This window comes from Anser anser (genome assembly GCF_964211835.1).
Source record: "Anser anser genome assembly, contig: SUPER_W_unloc_2, whole genome shotgun sequence".
Classification (NCBI taxonomy): domain Eukaryota; kingdom Metazoa; phylum Chordata; class Aves; order Anseriformes; family Anatidae; genus Anser; species Anser anser.
In genome coordinates this window covers 418,414-439,880 of record NW_028154230.1, presented here as the reverse complement: position 1 = coordinate 439,880, position 21,467 = coordinate 418,414, and the positions used below count along the sequence as shown (strand labels likewise).

General features: G+C 46.0%; 1 protein-coding gene and 1 long non-coding RNA gene across 6 annotated transcripts in view; one reads left to right on the top strand and one right to left on the bottom strand.

Annotated features, from left to right (window-relative positions):
• The window catches only part of LOC310888846 (guanine nucleotide-binding protein G(q) subunit alpha-like), a 185,032-nt gene that overhangs the window by 25,999 nt on the left and 137,566 nt on the right, over positions 1-21,467 (top strand). The window contains exon 1 of one of the 2 annotated variants that reach the window (XM_083852460.1): positions 17,246-17,795. The exons of the other annotated variant lie outside the window; for it this stretch is intronic. Coding sequence (XP_083708586.1) covers positions 17,660-17,795 — 136 coding nt within the window. The 5' untranslated portion in view covers positions 17,246-17,659. Of the gene's footprint in view, positions 1-17,245; positions 17,796-21,467 lie in introns of those variants that run through there. 2 annotated transcript variants of the gene reach the window in all.
• Positions 669-16,987, bottom strand: LOC310888847. Of its 4 annotated transcripts, none has more exons than XR_014576210.1 (3): positions 16,965-16,987; positions 1,575-1,803; positions 669-1,478 (listed from the first exon to the last, which is right to left on the bottom strand). It is a non-coding gene; the product is annotated as an uncharacterized lncRNA (long non-coding RNA). The 4 variants fall into 4 exon arrangements; XR_014576211.1 differs by lacking the exon at positions 16,965-16,987 and adding an exon at positions 2,032-2,072; XR_014576212.1 differs by lacking the exon at positions 16,965-16,987 and adding an exon at positions 1,925-1,971.

The following is a 21,467-nucleotide window of genomic DNA, read 5'->3' as shown; positions in this document are numbered from 1 at the left end:
GGGGAAGAAATGAGAATGATCAGGAGGAGAGCTGCTATACAAGAATGGGAAGGAGCTCATCCTCCAGGACCAGGGGTAATACCTGCAGAGCAGGGGTGCCCACTTGCCGATCCTGGCTGGAGTGGTGATAGTGCGCTACACAGGGGTCATGTGGGAGACTTGGGGTCGGGGTGGGGGAGTGCTCGGGGTGAGACCCGGGGACCCGGTGTCCTGGGGGCTCTTGAAAGTTCATTTTGTGATTAAAGCCTGCCCAGATACACAGAAAAAGCTCCGGAGGGTGGGAGGATGTAGTGAACAGTCACTGTGGGGGGCCCTCCTGAGGGAGGCCCTGAAGTTGTATGTCAGGAGGGGAGATGAGAAGGAAAAGCAGAGAGCGAAACTAATGGTATTGACAGTGTACCTGGTAGTGAGGCAGAGGATTGGAGAAAGAGGAAGAAATTTTTCAGGAGGAGTCAGGGCCAGGATGGAAAGGAGAGGAAGAGGAAGGAATGGCAGGCAAGGAAAGCTACCTGTGTTGCAGCCTGAATCCTAGCAGGGACAGGCTTTGATAAGATGCTTTAAGTGTGGCCAGACAGGCCACTTCAAATAGGAATATCCAGAGTGGAAGGAGGAGAGAAGGGAAATGGGATGAAATATGGTGTTATAAAAGAAGATACAACTCAGTCTGAATTTAGTAATATTTATAAAAGGCAAGTAAACAGCGCTGGGTACGCGGGGAGTCTACGCTCTACCAACATGCACACACAACCATCGAACTTTCTAAATATATAGAACATTGCTTTTACATATTCATAAGAAACCCGAGTACGCCTATACATATGTACAATCAGAAAAGGTATCAATTGAAACATAAACATGGCAAAGTTTTCTGAATTCTGGAAGTGTTTAACAAACAATCCGTTAAGTCTATTACTATTAATGTGCATGACCGGAGGAGCATAGTTGGAGATGGTAATCCTGGTCGAAGTGCTCCCATATCTTCCATGACTTCATTAAGTTTTCTCAGGTCATATAGCAGTCTCCATTTTCCATTCCTTTTCTTGATTACAAACCCCGGAGAGTTCCAGGGCTAGTCGTGGGAACAATATGTCTCGCTTTAAGCTGTTAAGCAACTCGGCCTTCGGGCCTTGTGTATCCTATTCCTCCCGGATCGAAGGGAAACAGATCCGTCTCCTTTTCAGGGCCTATAGGGCCTGGATCAAAAGGCACGTTCAGGTCACCAGGGGGCGTAACAGCAAAGGCCTGCGATGGCAGTAGCGGCGGGGGGGCCGATGGTGTAGCAGAAGGATCAGTAAACGAGCCCGCAGCTCCCTCACTGTCTGGCAAACCACACGTTTCCGATTGTGGTCCCACATGGCTCTTTAAGGCCTCGGAGACTGCTCGCCAGGTGCCGAGCAATCCCGCCGCAACCTTGTCATTTTTAGTAGCAGAGTCCCACACTTTGACCTCAATTTGGTCCCATGTTTCAGGATCGTAAACTGTCCGATTCGTAATAAAGGAAATAAGCTGTAAGGTTACCAGGACATTTTGTGTTTCTAAGGACATATGATTCCCCATAGCGCGCAACTGCTTACCTTCGGCCAGTGAGGGGCAGTTGTGTGCACGGGTCCGCTTCTCTCAGCTTGAGCTTCCTTCCAGCTCGAGTGCGCCTATTTCCAGCGACTTTCAGGACGAGCTTCTTTGAGCGGTTTGCTGAGTTTGTGTTGTGGTTTAGCCCGGCTGGCAGCTAAACACCACACAGCCGTTCGCTCACCCTCCCCCCCTCCCTCTCTGGGATGGGGGAGAGGAACAGGAAAGTGAAGCCTGTGAGTTGAGATAAAGACAGTTTATTAAGACAGGAAAATAATAATAACAATAATAATAATAATAGTATTAATAATAATAATGTGTAAGAAACAAGTGAAGAAACAATGCAATTGCTCACCACCTGCTGACCGATGCCCAGCCTATCCCCGAGCAGCCGGCCCCCCCACCCCCCCGGCTAGCCACCCCTATATATTGTTTAGCATGACGTCAGATGGTATGGAATACCCCGTTGGCCAGTTTGGGTCAGCTGTCCTGGGTCTGTCCCCTCCCAGCACCCCCAGCCTGCTCGCTGGCAGGACAGAGCGAGAAGCTGAAAAGTCCTTGGCTTGGTGTAAGCACTGCTCTGCAGCAATTAAAACATCAGAATGTTATCAGCACTCTTCTCACCGTGATCCAAAACATAGCACCCTACCAGCTACTAGGAGGAAAATTAACTCTGTCCTAACTGGAACCAGGACAAATATCCACCCCTTATTCCATACCATTTATGTCATGCTCAGGTTACACTCTTTCCAATACCTTCTAATTAATCACAATTTTCATCTATGATATATAGCAATCATGGTAGTGATGACATACAGTATTATATAATAATTAACATAATACAATTCAACTCATGGGCTATTCTGAACCAGAATTAAATATCCCTGTACAGATACTTCCTGATAAACCTTCTCTGTAACATCATTAATCTTATATTCCTCTATCCAAGTAGTCTCCAGTACATGGTTTAAAGCAAACCTGTTGCCAGAAAGATTTTATAATGTTGCTCACTGCTACAGGAAATTCAACAGATAAAGTGAGACTGTCAGAGAGAGCAAAGTGCGATATTAAACATGCTGCATCTTCTGTGTTCTTGCTCATGAGCCAAAAAAAAAAACTTTGGGGAACCACCACACTATCATCTTTTTATCTTCCTTTGCACTGATCAAGCCCAGTCTTTCAGTGTGGTGGTTTTACTCAGATGGGCAGCTGAGCTCCGCCACAACCACTCTCTCACTCCCCCTCCTCAAAGGGAAAGGGGAGAAACTACAATAAAAAGGGCTCAAGGTTTGAGATAAGGATGGGGAAATCACTCAACAATTATTGTCACAGGCAAAACCAACTCAGAGTAGGGAGACAGTAAGATTTATTGCCTATTACTCCTCAAAGAGGAAGGGGGAGAAAATATGACACAAAGAGCTCAAGGTCTGAGATCAGAATGATTTAAATAAAGGGAAAGGGAATGGGGAAAAAAGAAAAAAAAACAAAACCAAAACAAAACACAACAAAAAACAAGGCCGCGCGGAAGCACAGAGAGAAAGGGAAAAAAATGTTATTCTCTACTTCCCATCAATGAGCGATGTTCGGCCACGTCCTAGGAAGCAGGGCCTCAAAACACGTAATGGTTGTTTGGGAGGACAGCCCCCTCCCCCACGAGAGCCCCCCTTTTATTGCTCAGTGTGACATCATGTGTTACGGAATATCCCTTTGGTTGGTTTAGGTCACCTGCCCTGGTGATGTCCCCTCCCCATCACTTGCCCACCCCCAGCCTGCTGGCTCTTGGGGGCTTGGAGGGAGTCCTGAAGCTGTGCCAGTACTATGCAGCAATAGACACAACACTGGAGTGATACCAGTGCTGTTCCAGCTACGAGTGCAGAGCACAGCACTATGTGGGCTGCTGCAGGGAAAGGTGACTCCATCCCAGACAGACCCAGCAAAACCTCCACCCCTTATTTCATAACATTTGTGTCACACTCAGGTCCCACATACTTTAGTATATAGATATTCTCATCACCATTGTTCCCTGTCCATTAAAATATTTATAGGTCTGTACTTCTTTTCATTCCATAGGCCTTTCCCCAGAATGTTCATAAAAACTGTTGATGGTTTCAGCTTCATCTGTCAAAGTAGTCACTCAGGGCAGGCGATGTTGGTTTTCTTGACACCAGCACCAGCTTAGCTCACGTCACTGTTGCACTTGCCCCGATCCTTTCAAAGTTGACCTGTCATTGGTTCTGCAGAGCCTTCCTACAACACATAGCTTAGATTACAGATTATTTTTCTCCCAAGGTTAAATCTGCTTGAGGCACACACCTGATATCCCCATCCTTTTGCATTACCCACCAGGTATACCTCGGTCCTCGGGCGAAGACAATCCCACGAGTGGGTTTGCCTCTTCCCATGGCAGGAGCAACCCACACTGCCTTCCCCATCCACTTCCCTACATGCACTACAGGGACTTTAGCTTCTCCCACAGTGTGTAGGGGTTTTGTTTCAGCAGGACCAGGATGGCTGTCAGACCCCCTGTTGTTAACTAGCCAAGTGGCCTCTGATAGATTTCTGTCCCAATGTTTCCACGTCCCAGCACCCAGTGCTCGTAACATAGTTTTTAACAGTCCATTGTACCTCTCAACCTTCCCAGAGGCTTGTGGGTGATAAGGGATGTGATACACCCACTCAATGCCATGTCTCTTGGCCCAGGAGGTGACCAAATTGTTTCGGAAGTGACTCCCATTGTCGGACTCAATTCTCTCTGGTGTACCATGTCGCCACAGCACTTGTCTTTCCTGGCCCAAGATAGTGTTTCGTCCAGTGGCATGGTTTACTGGATATGTTTCCAGCCACCCAGTAGTTGCTTCTACCATGGTGAGTATGTAACGTTTGCCTTGGCGGGGTTGTGGGAGTGGTCCGATGTAGTCAATCTGCCAGGCCTCACCGTATTGAAATCCAAGCCATCTTCCCCTGTTCCAGGGAGACTTTACCCTCATGGCTCATTTGATTGCAGCACAGGTCTCACACTCAAGGGTAACCTGTGTGATGGCCTCAATGGTCAGGTCCACCCCTCGATCACGAGCCCATCTGTATGTTGCATCTCTGCCTTGATGGCCCGAGGTGTCGTGGGCCCATCGGGCTATCAATAATTCACCTTTATGTTGCCAGTCCAGGTCCACCTGAGCCACTTCAATCTTAGCAGCCTGATCCACCTGCTGGTTGTTTTGATGTTCTTCAGTAGCCCGATTCTTGGGCACGTGAGCATCTACATGGCGTACCTTTACAACCAGGTTCTCGACCCGGGCAGCAATATCTTGCCACAATGCCGCAGCCCAGATGGGTTTGCCCCTGCGCTGCCAGTTGTTCTGCTTCCATTGCTGTAACCACCCCCACAGGGCATTTGCTACTGGCCACTTTTCTCATTCAGCAATATCTAAAGCCAGCTGAATGGCTTTCACTTCTGCAAACTGACTCGAGTCACCTTCTCCCTCAGCGGGAGGCATCCCTCCCTAGATGTCCCGATGTTTCATGGGCCCATCGAGCTACAAACAGCTCACCCTTACGTCCCCAGTCCAGATCCAACTGAGCCACTTCAATTTTCGAAGCTCAATCCACCTCTGCGTTATTCTGATGTTCTTCAGTGGCACGATTCTTAGGCATGTGAGCATGTACATGACATACCTTTACATCCAGGTTTTCTACCCGAGCAGCAATATCTTGCCACAGGGTAGCAGCCCAGATAGGTTTACCTCTGCGCTGCCAGTTGCTCTGTTTCCATTGCTGCAGCCACCCCCACAGAGCATTTGCCACCATCCATGAGTCAGCGTAGAGATACAGTACTGGCCATTTTTCTCTTTCGGCAATTTCTAGGGCCAGTTGTATGGCTTTCACTTCTGCATACTGACTCGACTTGCCTTCCCCTTCCATGGCCTCCACGACTTGTCGCGTGGGACTCCACACAGCAGCTTTCCATTTCCGATGGCTCCCTACCACACGGCAGGATCCGTCAGTGAACACCACATACTGCTTTCTGTCTTCTGGCAACTCGTTATATGGTGGTGCCTCTTCAGCACGGGTTACCTCTTCTGTCGGCACTCCTAAATCTTTGCTTTCCGGCCAGTCCACGATCTCTTCCAGGATTCCTGGGCGGTTGGGTTTCCCCATTCGAGCTCGCTGTGTAATTAACGCTACCCACTTACTCCATGTAGCGTCGGTTGCATGTTGGGTAGTGGGTATTTTCCCTTTGAACATCCAATGTAACACAGGTAGCCGTGGGGCCAAGAGGAGCTGTGCTTCTGTACCAACAACTTCTGAAGTGGCTCGAATCCCCTCATATGCTGTTAATATCTCTTTTTCAGTTGGGGTGTAATTGGCTTCTGATCCTCAATAGCCCCGGCTCCAGAACCCCAGAGGTTGACCTCGAGTTTCTCCTGGGGTTTTCTGCCAGAGGCTCCAGGTGAGGCCATGCTCCCCAGCTGCAGTGTAAAGTACATTTTGCACAGCTGGTCTGGTACACACAGGCCCAAGGGCCACTGCACGAGCTATTTCTTGTTTGATTTGTTCAAAGGCCTGTTGTTGCTCGGGGCCCCACTCAAAATAGTTCCTCTTTCGAGTGTTGTGGTTTAACCCGGCTGGCAGCTAAACACCACACAGCCGTTCGCTCACCCTCCCCCCTCCCTCTCTGGGATGGGGGAGAGAAACGGGAAAGTGAAGCCGGTGAGTTGAGATAAAGACAGTTTATTAAGACAGGAATATAATAATAACAATAATAATAATAATAGTGATAATGATAATAGTATTAATAATAATAATGTGTAAGAAAACAAGTGATGCACAATGCAATTGCTCACCACCCGCTGACCGATGCCCAGCCTATCCCCAAGCAGCCGGCCGCCCCCACCCCGGCCAGCCACCCCTATATATTGTTTAGCATGACGTCAGATGGTATGGAATACCCCTTTGGCCAGTTTGGGTCAGCTGTCCTGGGTCTGTCCCCTCCCAGCTCCTGCTGCACCCCCAGCCTGCTCGCTGGCAGGACAGAGCGAGAAGCCGAAAAGTCCTTGGCCTGGTGTAAACACTGCTCTGCAACAATTAAAACATCAGCATGTTATCAGTGCTCTTCTCATCCTAATCCAAAACATAGCACCCTACCAGCTACTATGAGGGAAAATTAACTCTGTCCTAACTGGAACCAGGACATCGAGTCACTCGATATAGAGGACTCACAAGCTGACTATAGCCTGGAACATGCATTCTCCAGAACCCCACAAGGCCTAGGAAAGCTTGCGTTTCTTTTTTGCTAGTTGGCGGAGACATTGCCGTTATTTTGTTGATCACATCCATCGGAATGTGGCGACATCCATCCTGCCATTTTACCCCCAAGAACTGGATTTCCTGTGCGGGTCCCTTGACCTTATTCTGTTTAATAGCAAAACCAGCTTTCAGGAGAATTTGAATTATTTTCTTCCCTTTCTCAAAAACTTCTTCTGCTCTATTACCCCACACGATGATATCATCGATGTACTGCAGGTGTTCAGGAGCGTCCCCCTGTTCCAGTGTCATCTGGATCAGTCCATGGCAAATGGTAGGGCTGTGTTTCCACCCCTGGGGCAGTCGATTCCAAGTGTACCGAATGCCTCTCCAAGTGAAAGCAAACTGTGGCCTGCATGCTGCTGCCAGAGGGATGGAGAAAAATGCATTATTAAATAATAAAGATAATAGTACTACTAATAATAATGTGTACAAAACAAGTGATGCACAATGCAATTGCTCACCACCCGCTGACCGATGCCTAGCCTATCCCTGAGCAGCCGGTCCCCCCACTCCGGCCAGCCACCCCATATTAATTGTTCAGCATGACACCATATGGTATGGAATACACCTTTGGCCAGTTTGGGTCACCTGTCCTGGTTCTGTCCCCTCTGCCAGCACAATACCACCTACTAGGAGGAAAATTAACTCTATCCTGACTGAAACCAGGACATATATCCACCCCTTATTCCATACCATTTATGTCATGCTTAGGTTACACCCTTTCCAATACATTCTAATTAGTCACCATTTTCATCTATGGTATATAGAATGTCCACTGAGTTTGCATATTCTGTGACTGACTTCAGGCTCCATCTGTCACGGCAGTCTTTTAGGGCAGAAGACATGGTGTGTGATGTTGGATTATCACATGCTGAAGCCCGTTTTCGTTCCATCACATCTCTGTGCTTGTCCATTTCTATCAAAATTAATTCATTATTATCTGCGTGGCTGTTACTGTGATACCATTAATAGGATCTTGACATATAGCAATCATGGTAGTGATGACATACAGTATTATATAATAATTAACATACTACAATTCAACTCATGGGCTATTCTCACGTAGTATTAAATCCCCTTGAGGTACACACCGGACCTCCCCATTCTTTTGCATTACCCACCAAGTGCATCCAGGTCCCTGAGCAAAAGCAATCCCACGAATGGGTTTGCCTTTTCCTGAGGCAGGAGTAGCCCAGACTGTTTTACCCAGCATGTTTCTTACGTGCACTACAGGAACTTTATCCCCTTCTACAGTGCGTAACAGGTTTGATTGGGCAGGTCCAGCACGGTTGGCAGATCCCCTAGTATTGACTAACCAGGTGGCCTTTGCCAAATGTGTATCCCAGTTTTTGAATGTCCCAGCACCCATTGCTTTCAATGTAGTCTTTAACAGTCCACTGTATCGTTCAACTTTTCCAGAGGCTGGTGCATGATAGGGGATGTGATACACCCACTCAATACCATGTTCTTTGGCCCAAGTGTCTATAAGGTTGTTTTGGAAATGAGTCCCATTGTCTGACTCAATTCTCTTTGGGGTGCCATGTCGCCATAGGACTTGCTTTTCAAGGCCCAGGATAGTGTTCCGGGCGGTGGCATGGGGCACAGGATATGTTTCCAGCCATCCGGTGGTTGCTTCCACCACTGTAAGTACGTGGCGCTTGCTGCTGCGGGTTTGAGGGAGTGTGATGTAATCAATCTGCCAGGCCTCTCCATATTTATATTTCAGCCATCGTCCTCCATACCAAAGAGGCTTTGACCGTTTGGCTTGCTTGACTGCAGCACATGTTTCACAATCATGAATAACCTGTGCTATAGTGTCCATGGTCAGGTCCACCCCTCGATCACGAGCCCATCTGTATGTTGCATCTCTGCCTTGATGGCCCGAGGTGTCGTGGGCCCATCGGGCTATCAATAATTCACCTTTATGTTGCCAGTCCAGGTCCACCTGAGCCACTTCAATCTTAGCAGCCTGATCCACCTGCTGGTTGTTTTGATGTTCTTCAGTAGCCCGATTCTTGGGCACGTGAGCATCTACATGGCGTACCTTTATAACCAGGTTCTCGACCCGGGCAGCAATATCTTGCCACAATGCCGCAGCCCAGATGGGTTTGCCCCTGCGCTGCCAGTTGTTCTGCTTCCATTGCTGTAACCACCCCCACAGGGCATTTGCTACTGGCCACTTTTCTCATTCAGCAATATCTAAAGCCAGCTGAATGGCTTTCACTTCTGCAAACTGACTCGAGTCACCTTCTCCCTCAGCGGCTTCTGCAACTCATCGTGTAGGACTCCATACAGCAGCTTTCCATCTCCGATGCTTTCCCACAATACTACAGGACCCATCAGTGAACAGGGCATATTTCTTCTCATTTTCTGGCAGCTTCTTATACAGTGGGGCTTCTTCAGCACGGACCACCTCCTCCTCTGGTGATATCCCAAAATATTTGCCTTCTGGCCAGTCCATAATAACTTCCAAGATTCTTGGTTGACTGGGGTTTCCTATTCGAGCCCGCTGAGTAATCAGTGCAACCCACTTGCTCCATGTAGCATCAGTTGCATGATGTGTAGAGGGGACCCTTCCTTTGAACATCCAGCCTAGTACCGGCAGTCGGGGTGCCAGGAGGAGCTGCGCTTCAGTGCCGACCACTTCTGAAGCAGATCGAACTCCTTCATATGCTGCCAATATCTCCTTTTCAGTTGGAGTATAGCGGGCCTCAGATCCTCTGTATCCCCGACTCCAAAACCCCAGGGGTCGACCTCGAGTTTCCCCAGTTTCTTTCTGCCAGAGGCTCCAGGTGGGACCATTCTCTCTGGCCGCGGTGTAGAGCACATTCTTTACATCTGGTCCTGTTCGGACTGGCCCGAGGGCTACTGCATGAACTATTTCCTGCTTAATTTGTTCAAAGGCTTGTCGTTGCTCAGGGCCCCATTCAAAAGCATTCTTCTTACGGGTTACTTGGTAGAGCGGGTTTACAATCAGACTGTAATTTGGAATGTGCATTCTCCAAAACCCCACGACACCTAGGAAAGTTTGTGTTTCTTTTTTGCTAGTTGGTGGAGACATAGCTGTTATTTTGTTGATCACATCCATTGGGATTTGACGACGTCCATCTTGCCATTTTATTCCTAAAAACTGGATCTCTCATGCAGGTCCTTTAACTTTATTTTGTTTTATGGCAAAACCGGCCTTCAGAAGGATTTGGACTATTTTCTTCCCTTTCTCGAAAACTTCTTCTGCAGTGTCACCCCACACAATGATGTCATTGATGTACTGCAGGTGTTCAGGAGCTTCCCCCTGTTCCAGCGCAGACTGGATCAGTCCATGGCAAATGGTAGGGCTGTGTTTCCACCCCTGGGGCAACTGATTCCAGGTGTATTGGACTGCCCTCCAAGTGAAAGCAAACTGTGGCCTGCACTCTGCTGCTAGAGGGATGGAGAAAAATGCATTAGTGATATCAATTGTGGCGTACAACTTGGCTGCCTTTGATTCCAGTTCGTACTGGAGTTCTAGTGTGTCCGGCACTGCAGCACTCAGTGGTGGCGTGACTTCGTTCAGGCCACGATAGTCCACTGTTTGCCTCCACTCAACATTAGACTTTCGCACTGGCCATATGGGACTATTAAAAGGTGAATAAGTCTTGCTGATCACTCCTTGGCTCTCCAGTTGACGAATTAGCTTATGGATGGGAATCAGGGAGTCTCGGTTGGCGCGATATTGCCGCCGGTGCACAGCTGTGGTAGCAATTGGCACCTGCTGTTCTTCAACCCTCAGCAACCCCACAACAGAAGGGTCCTCCAAGAGACCAGGCAAGGTAGACAACTGTTTAATGACCCCTCTCTCTAAGGCAGCTATGCCAAAAGCCCAGCGGAACCCTTTTGGGTCCTTGAAATATCCCCTCCTGAGGTAGTCTATGCCAAGGATGCACGGAGCATCCGGGCCAGACACAATACGGTGCTTTTGCCACTCCTTCTCAGTTAGACTCACTTCAGCCTCCAATGCAGTTAACTGATGGGATCCCCCCGTCACCCCATAAATACAGATGGGTTCTGGCCCTTTATAGCTTGATGGCATTACAGTACACTATGCACGGGTGTCTACTAAAGCCTTATACTTCTGTGCGTCTGACGTGACAGGCCATCGAATCCACACAGACCAATAAACTCGATTGTCCCTTTCCTCCTCCTGGCTGGAGGCAGGGCCCATCTAATCCTGGTCAGAATCTTCGTTTCTGTGTCTAAAGGACTGCCTGCTGGAAGTTGGAGCAGCAAGCTTTTCAGAGAACCCCTTTTTCCCGATTGTTTTCTTTTGCAACTCACATACCTGTGCCTCTAAGGTCGGCATATGATGATGGTGCACTCCGTACAAACTTCCGCCACATGGGTCGTGTACACTGGACTTCATCTAGATCTGTGGATATTTGTCCGTTGTCTAGGTCCTCATAAATCACCTCCCGTATGGCTAATTCCCTCAGGTACTGGATTACCTTCTCCATGGTGGTCCACTTGCCTGGTAGACATACAAGTTCTTCCTTGAAGGGATACCTTTCCTTCACAGCTGCCAGGAGACGCCTCCAGAGGCTGTGAGATCGTGCTCCATCTCCAATTGCTTTGTCAATGCCTGCATCTCTAGCAAGGGATCCCAGCCGCCTGGCTTCCCTGCCCTCTAATTCCACACAATTGGCTCCCGTGTCCCAGCACCGGAGCAGCCAGGTGACAAGCTGCTCACCTATGCAGCGACCAAAATCTTTTCGCACATCTCGTAGCTCACGCTGGTATAGGGTTCAGGTAGTTACTGTTGATTTTTCGACATCTTCATCTTCATCCTCCTGCACCTTTGATTGCCCAGCCTTGTCTTCTCTATACCTAGACCTAGCAGAAGACTGTCTGCGTTCTAAATGACCTGAGTCTCTATACCATTTTTTCACCTTGTCTACAGGGGCAACTTGCACTGCTACAGCTTGTTTCTCTGACCCAGCCACAGGGTCTGCCACAGGGGTTGGAATACCCTCTGCAGGGGCAACTTGCACTGCTACAGCTCGTTTCTCTGACCCAGCCACAGGGCCTGCCACAGGGGTTGGAATACACGCTGGGCCCATCACAGGGGTAGGAGCGGCTGCAGGAGCCGGAGTGGCTGCAGGAGCCGGAGCGGCTGCGGGAGACGGAGCAGCTGCGGGAGACGGAGCAGCTTCAGGGTCCATCGTAGGGGTTGGACTGGTTGATGGGCCTGTCACAGGACTTGGAGTGGCCGCAGGGTCTGTCACTAGGTTGATAGTAGCATCAATTGGAGCTCGATAGGCATAAGCCAGACCCCAGCACGCTACAGTGATTTGTGTCTCTTTGGAACTGCCAGAGTCATGACACCCTTTTTTCAAGCATTCTACCAGTTTTTTAGGATTTTGCAGTTGTTCAGGGGTGAATGTCCAAAACACTGGAGGTGCCCACTGCTCTTGAAACCTGCCCATATCCTCCCACACTCCCTGCCATTCACAACTATCCCACCTCAAGACAGATCGCTGGATGAGATTCCTAAGTAGTTGTTTAATCTTAAACAAAACCTGAAGCGCATTCTGGAGACATAACAACAAGAACATGCTAGTCTGAACATCCCAAGGATATTCAGCACCTTGGAGAACTATCGTAACTAGCTCGGGGGATAAGAGGGTGGTGAAGGAGAAAGGAAGAGTAAACAAGTAGGAAAAAATATCTTCCCCTGTCCCCTCCACAGATTGGCTCCCTGACGAAAAAAGGCAATAGGTGTAATTGTTAATAGTTTCTGAGACATGGTTTCCAAAGTATAGAGTCGACGTCAGTGCTGAGTACAAATACCAGGTTAGGGTCATGACCAGAAATTTCATCATATCATAAGCCATTGTTACACCGCACAGTACCATAACGATCTTAAACCAGGGCCCGGAAAGGATAAACAGCGCGACAGGGAGCACATACAGAAAGTAACGTGCTATAAAACTCAATTTGGAAAACAGGCACAGCAGACTTGAGATCAAGGCAATCAACATTGTGACTAGCAACTATTAAGCAGGTCCAATACTTATACCAATTTTCGTTTAACACACTCTGGTCAGATCTGTCGTTATCTCAACCCTTCGAGCCCCACGTTGGGTGCCAAAAGGACTGTTGCGGTTTAACCCGGCTGGCAGCTAAACACCACACAGCCATTCGCTCACCCTCCCCCCTCCCTCTCCGGGATGGGGGAGAGAAACGGGAAAGTGAAGCCTGTGAGTTGAGATAAAGACAGTTTATTAAGACAGGAAAATAATAATAATAATAGCTATAATAGTACTACTATTAATAATGTGGACAAAACAAGTGATGCACAATGCAATTGCTCACCACCCGCTGACCGATGCCCAGCCTATCCCCGAGCAGCTGGCCCCCCCACTCCGGCTAGCCACCCCTATATATTGTTTAGCATGACGTCAGATGGTATGGAATACCCCTTTGGCCAGTTTGGGTCAGCTGTCCTGGGTCTGTCCCCTCCCAGATCCTGCTGCACCCCTAGCCTGCCCGCTGGCAGGACAGAGCGAGAAGCTGAAAAGTCCTTGGCCTGGTGTAAGCACTGCTCTGCAACAATTAAAACATCAGCATGTTATCAGCGCTCTTCTCATCCTAATCCAAAACATAGCACCCTACCAGCTACTAGGAGGAAAATTAACTCTATCCTAACTGAAACCAGGACATCCATTATGGGTGTTCTTCTGACTTCTAAGAAGTCATAAAGCAAATGGGTAAAACAGTGTGTAATGGCTATCAGCTGATGACAGATTCAGGACTAGATGGTTCATCCATTAAGAATCTGAAGATATGTATTCAGTAATGATTTTTGACTTCAGTGATGCCAATGTGACTGGTACATACAGATTAAATTTATGGCCCTTTGTTATGTTTTAACTCTATCAGGCAGCTAAATGCCACATGGTCACTCATTCACTCACTCTCCTCAGGAGGTAGGGGGGAGAGAATCAGAAAGGTAGAAGTTAGAGGTCTCATGGTTTGAGATAAAGACAGTTTACTAGGTAAAGCAAAAGCCATGCATGGAAGGAAAACAAAATAAGGAATTCATTTGCTACTTCCATTCAGCAAGCAGATGCTCTGCCACTTTCAGGAAAGCAGGGCTAATCGCATGTAATGGTTTCTTGGGAAGACAAATGTCACCACTCTGAATGCCCTCCCCCCCCCCCTTTACTCTAGCTTTTATTACTGAGTATGATGTCATATGGCATGGAAAATCTCTTTGGTCAGCCTGGGTCATCTGTCCCGGCTGTGTCCCCTCCCAGCTTAACTTATTGCCCACCCCCCTCCTTGCTGGCAGGGCAGCATAAGAAGCAGAAGAGACTTTGGCTCCATGTGAGCACTGCTCTGCAACAACTAAAGACACTGTTGTGTTATCACTGCTTTTTTCCTCAGAAATCCAAAACACAGCATTGTGTGAGCCTATACAAATAAAATTAACTCTGTTCCAGCCAAAACCATGACATCCTTGTGATGTTTTTTCTTATTAAAAAGGCAAAATTAAATCACAGTCGAGGTACATAGTTCATGCTTTCTACACTGAGCATGTAAAAGAGTTGGTTAAAAAAGCTAAATCAGACTTCCTCTAATGGGGAAGATTACAGTATTTTTTGAAGTTAGTAGATTTTTAAGAGGACTACTGTGCCCTCAGTTTGAGGAGGGATTTTAATCGGTTGATCCATATGTTGCAAATTCATTGACTTGTGCATATCTTTTCTTTAGACTTGTTGCCAGATGCTGCTTGCTGTGGACTTCAACTCAGTGCGGCAGTGTTTCAGACACAGAGCAGTTGTACATCCATTGAATATTTCTTGTAACCTGCACCACAAACCCATTTTCACATTTTTGTGAAAACCCATTTTCACAGCTTTTAGGAGCTGTTGTGGTTTAACCAGGCAGGCAGCTAAGCACCACGCATGCGTTTGCTCAACCCCCCCCCCCCAGTGGGATGGAGGACAGAATCGTGAGGAAAAAAAAAAGAAAAGGTAAAAGCTCATGGGTTAAAATAAAAACAGTTTAATAAGACAGAAAAGGAGGGGTAATAATAATAATAGAATGCAGAAAGCAAGCGATGTATAATGCAATTGCTTACCACCTGCTGACCAGTGACCAGCTTGTTCCTGAGCAGCGGCGCCCCCCACCCCATATTTAATTTGTCAGCATGATGTCATATGGTATGGAATATCCCTTTGGCCAGTTTGGGTCAGTTGTCCTGGGTCTGTCCCCTCCCAGCTCCTCATGAACCCCAGCCTTCTTTCTGGCAGAGTGGTATGAGAAGCAGAAAAGTCCTTGACTTAGTGTAAGTACTGCTCTGCAACAACTAAACATCAGTGTGTTATCAGCATTATTCTCATCCTAAATCCAAAACACAGCACCCTACCAGCTACTAGGAGGAAAATTAACTCTATCCCAGACAAAACCAGGGCAGAAAGAAATTCTGATGTGTTGAGAATTTATTTCATGAAGAAAATCTTTTTCCATTTGGTTACTTATTTGCATTTTTACATTTACCCAGTCTATAACTCAGTGTATAGAAATCTTTATTGCTGAAATTAACACAGTAATCTGGGATGGAGATAAATACATACATATACTTACATGCATATAAATTTTAAAATCCACATCAGGTAAATAGAGAAGATGCTCACTCATACTGAAATATCATTTTTAATAATAATAGGATTATAAAATGTAGACTAAAATTCACATATTTACTGGAATAAACATACTTCTAAAAATATATTTTTTTTTAAATGGCTTTGTGTATATATAATATTTCCTTTCAGTACCTAAAGGGGGCCTACAAGAAAGCTAGGGAGGGACTCTTTGTCAGGGAGTATAGTGATAGGACAAGGAGTAATGGCTTTAAACTAAAAGAGGACAAATTTAGTTTAGATATAAGGAAGAAATTATTTACTCTGAGGGTGGCGAGGCACTGGAACAGGTTGCCCTGAGAAGTTGTGGATGCCCCCTCCCTAGAAGTATTCAAGGCCAGGTTGGATGGGGCATTAGGCAACCGGACCTATTGGAAGGTATTCCGGCCCATGGCAGAGGGGTTGGAACTAGATGATCTTTAAGGTCCCTTCCAACCTAAACTACTCTATTATTCTATAGATTCACACTAAAACTGATAACTATATTATTGTATTGATTATTGCATTTTCATTTTTTAATTCTCTCTTAGTCTTATGCCTTATGGTAGGCTCTACTTAATTCATATTGTCAGTATATGAACAGGTGTAAGAAAGAAGACATGATTTTCAAAACAGAGGACAACAGGTGCTGGAAAGGACAACACACAATAAGCTAGATATAGTGATGCAACCCTCTACCTACTTAATAGACTACTATGACTTTCTTGGAAGATTTTTCAACCTTCCCAAACAGCTAATTTAATGTGGAGGTGGAAAAAAGGTAATGACAGGTGGGAGAATTTTGCAGAGATTTCACAAATTCACAAGAACTAGAACACAATACATCCACTGAATTGAGTGCCACCACTCTGAGTGATGCTAAAGGTCACATTAAAATATTTTCTAGTACTGTAATTGAAGGCAAGCTGGTTTGGGGTTGGGAAAAAGGATGGCAGTTAAAAGCATTGGTTGAATAAAAGTCACAACAACAGAATATAAAATACAATATACTCATGACAATAGAACATTAGGCTCTTATAAGCAAGGGAAGACACTTCTCTCCTCATGTAAGTTACTCTATTTTACAAATAAGAGAATTATATTTCACAAGTATAATTTATTTTACAGATAAAATACTGTATTTTACAAATAAGGCTGTTTCACATGGCTGTTTGGTGTGAGAAACCATCCATATTCCCCTTCCCGACAGCTGTGGGCCTGGTAGGTGAGACCTTCAAGGACCAGACTTGGTCAGACACAGCATCCCAGAGTTAGCTTAATTCCACTCCCGACACGCAGCGGTGTGAAAGAGTGAGAGAGCCAGTAGAAGAGAGAGTTCGCCGTATTTCTGCCTAACCATGCCTACAGAGCCAAGCTATTGAAAACCCTAGCAAACTGGGTTCATGCTGTACATGCTCTAGCCGTACTTACTTTCTCTCTTCTCTTCCTTGTAAGAGGAACAAGCTGCGACGGCTCTCCAGTACCAGCTCTCCCCGCGAGAGGGACGGGCGACCGTACCGTGAATAAAGGCCTACCGTAAAGAAGTTCTCTCTACAGACACGTACTGAGATTGCCAGGTGACGTCGGGCTTGCCTGCTTTTGGAGGAGCCGAACTCTCGCTTTCGGACGGAGAGAGACGGATGAGGGCGGGGCGGAGGAAGAGAAAGACAGGATTAGCAGCCATTAGGATTTCCGTGGGAGGTGGTTACTTCGGAGGGTGGTGGTGGGGGACGTTTGGGGACTGCGTTGGTTGCAGTAGGAGGAAGCAGTGAGGGAAGGAGGGGTAGCTGTACTGAGTAGCTCGTCTCGTGTAGGTAGCGCTGCAAGGGCTTCTCCAGGGGTTGCTTATACGTTGTTTGGTGTATGATTTAGAGGAGAGAAGGAGTTGAAAGCGGTCGCTATTTAGAGGCAGGGAACGCGGGATCTGTGCTGCTGGGAGGGCTGTCGCTTTTTCCGTGCCCGTGTGTGGTATCGAGACAGCTCTGTGCTTACCCTTCAGTGCCCAGGTTGGATCTCTCGGGCAGAGAACGTCTGTGTCCCCTAGGGCTAGTGCTGTGGTGGTGGGTGTGTGCGCGAGCATACGTTTTTACGGGGGGTGGGGGTTGTGTCTGAAGCAGTTACGAAGAATGACTTTGGAGTCCATCATGGCGTGCTGCCTGAGTGAGGAAGCCAAGGAAGCCCGGCGGATTAATGACGAGATCGAGCGGCAGCTGCGTCGGGACAAGCGGGACGCCCGCCGGGAGCTGAAGCTGCTTCTGCTGGGTGAGTGCGGGTTGTCCCCAGCAGATACGCCTGAAGTGCCGCTGGAGGTGCAGCCTAGCCATCGCTGCCTCAGGCTCCTTCTGGCTGGTCCCGCCTGTGTGTTACATGGCGCGGTCGGGTTCGGTCGCGGTCTGGGCACTTGCCACCTTCGCCGCGGAGTGGCCGTGTCGTTGGCAGTGGGGACGTTCCTCCGCCTCCGTGTTGTGTGTGCGCACTCGCATACAGGCTTCGCCGAGGCGCTTGTAGTTGGATAAATAACTGTTTCCTGTGGGTGGGTTTGATATGCAAAGAAACCCGGCCTTCCAAAATGGAGAGGGAAAGGAAGGCTGGAGAGGGAGAGAGATCGCTGATGATGGGTGTAGGAAAGTGATGTAAGGCAGCAGGTTAAGGAAAGGACTAGAAGGGAAGTTGCTTTGCAGACTGATGGTGACAGGCTTTAATATCTGCGTTGTTCTGTGAGCCTTGGAAAGGTTGTTGGGTCACCGGTTGCAATTTTTTTTATTCTCATTTTTATTTCATGAGGTCAGCTGGGATAAGGGGTTTATGCCCAGACCGATTTCAAAAGCAAAAGAAGAAATCAAAGCCCCAGATGCATGCATGAAGCTCAAGAGTAACCTGAAGTATGCTGGAGGTTAGCAGGATTTTTAATACCTTTGGAATCCATCTAGTGTTTAGGAAATAAAATCTATTGTATCATTTCTCTTTAATTAAAATAGAGGTGGTTATTTTGGAGCCACGAGTGTGCAAAGGCATTGTTTGTTTGATAGGAGTTTGGCTTGTGTTAAGATAAGCCTTTTGAATTAAAATGCAGTTGTCCATATCTGATGTGCTCTACTATGTTGTGTAGTTCCTGGGGTAATACAGCTTCTTCCTTAGACTAGCAGGTCTTGAAATATGTATGCACCAGTGTCTGGTGTGTGGATGAATGGGGATGTTTCAAATGGATGTGGGATGTTTGTCTTGGGTCACGTGCATGAAAGTAGTGACTTACATTGGGGGAATAAACTGCCTTTTCCTTTCATCTCTCCTTACCTCATTGAAAAGTCAGGTTTTATTTAAATGCTTGCTCATGTATGTCCTATTTCCTACATTAAATATTACAGTTGGTCTTCTGTATATGGAGAAGGGTGTTGGGTTTCTTAACTGGTGTTTAGAAAAAAAAAAAAAAAGATGGGTGGAGACAGGTATAATGCTACCAGTAATAACGTTGTCTCATTTTGGCCTAATTTTGGTTGGTGAAAGTGTTAGCTGCTGTTTCAAAATCCAAGACCAAGATAAAATAGAAGACACCTTGGATTTGTTTAATTTTATAGATGTTTAAGTATAATTATTTAACTATATGTTTGCTTCAGGAGAGGTAGATGGCACATTTGTTACTCAGGTCAAAACTGTTTCTGCATTTTCCTGATTTTTCTTGTTGTAATGCTAGAGGTTTCTCCCAAGTGTTTTTATTTTTTTTCCAAATGCATGAAACATTAAATCCCTTCTCTGTGGGATATATATTAGCATCATTCAGAGATTTGGTTCAAGGACAAAACCACTTCAAAAAAATATGAAAATATTCATTAAAATGGTGAGGTTGGGAACATGAATATCTGAAACTGCTTCAAGACATCCTTTTTTTAATTGACTAGACTTCTACTGTCCTATTACATGTCTCTTTCCCTCAAAACTTAAAGTAGTAGTATTGTTTTAACTTTATTTTATGTAAATGTTAGCAAACTTTTCTCAAAAGTGCTGACTTCTCAGTCCCCCGTTTAAAAAGTGTTGTTGGACTGAAAAGCCTAAGTGTGTTACAGACTTCTGAACATGGGATAAAGGTATATCTGTTTCATTGTAAGGAGAGAACTAACACAGCTTAATTTGAGCTGTGTTAATTGACTGCATGCACTTAAAATTTTTTGCAAGTGCAAAGTAAAAGGTATTAACTCTGAAGGTTTTAAGGAACAAATGAGCAAATCTATGCCATGTTTATTTTCTTGCTTAAAAATTAGATGTATATACAAATACACATGTAGCAAGTATAAAGAAAAAAATCTGTGTCACAAAAGAGGATTTTTTTTTAACCTCCTTAACTTGCATAAATTATAGTGCTTCCTTGCAAAATGAAATACTTCCTTCCTAACTGTAGGTTATTGTTACTTTGTGACATGTACTGTGCCATATACACCCTTCTTGTGTGTTAATATCTTTTTACTTTTCGTGGGATCAAAGAGTTTAAAATGTTAAGTCATTTCTGGAAAACTTATTTTGCACAGTAAGATTAATCATGGAGATGGTTTATTTTTAAAGTAAACATTAAAATACCACTTCTAGGTACTGTATTGCACATCATTGTCCTGTTCTAATCTGTTTTAAAATTAAGCATTTTTTTTTAATTATTGTAATTTTAAGAAATTAAAACTCAGACATATGCATTGAAGTGTATTACAAGGACATGGTAATAGTTTAGCCACTGCGACTTAGATGTAATATTTAAGGTACTTTGGAACAAATTCAGTCATATACTGAATTTGGTTTTAATCTCCTGTATTATTCAAACTCTTCCAGATTTCATGCCTGCAGAATGCTTTGTAAAACCTGGTGTGGTTTAACCTGGCAGGCAGCTAAGTGCCATGTAGCCAGTCACTTACTCTCCCTAGGTGGGATGGGGGAGAGGATCAGAAAGGCAGAAGTGAGAGAACTCATGGGTTGAGACAAAAACAGTTTACTAGGTAAAACAAAAGCAGCATGTGCAAGCAAAGCAAAACAAGGAATTCACTTGCTACTTGCCATCAGCAGGCAGATACTCAGCCACTTCCAGGAAAGCAGGGCTCATCACGTGTAATGGTTTCTTGGGAAGACAAATGCCATCATATTGCTCTGAACGCCTACCCCCTTCCTTCTTCTTTACTCTAGCTTTTATTACCAAGCATGATGTCATATGGTATGGAATCACTTTGGTCAGCCTGGGTCGCTAGTCCTGGCTGTGTCCCCTCCCAGCTTCTGGTGCTCCCCAAGCCTCCTTGCTGACAGCAGCATAAAAAGCAAAAAGAAGTGCTTGGAGAATCAAGGACTGCTCTGCAACAACTGAAAGCATTGTTGTTAGAAAACTAACTCTGTCCCAGTCAAAACCATGACAGTGGGGCAGCATAAGAAGCAAAAAAAAAAAAAAATCCTTGATGCAGTGTAAGCACTGCTCAGGAACAGCTAAAACATCAGTGTGTTATCAAAACTATTTTCACCCTAAATCCAAAACAAAACACCATACCAGCTACTATGAGGAAAGTTAAGTCTATCTTGGCCATGAGCAGGACCCCACTGAACTTTAACTCATGTAACTCTATTTGTTATACCTGCCTGTTCAAATTTACTCTGTATACTAGCATTTTTAAATTTATGATTTGGAAGAATCAAAACAACTGGTTTCATAGTAAATCTGAAGTATCATCATTAGGTACTCACAGATTACGTGTTGTGGTGGTTTTACTCGGGTGGGCAGCTGAGTTCCACCACAGCTGCTTTCTCATTTCCCCCTCCTCAAAGAGGAAGGGGGAGAAAATACGATGAAAAGGGCTCAAGGTTTGAGATAAGGACAGGGAGATCGCTCAACAATTATCGTAACGGGCAAAACAGACTCAGAGTAGGGAGGTAGTAAGATTTATTGCCTATTACTAACAAGGTAGAGAAGTG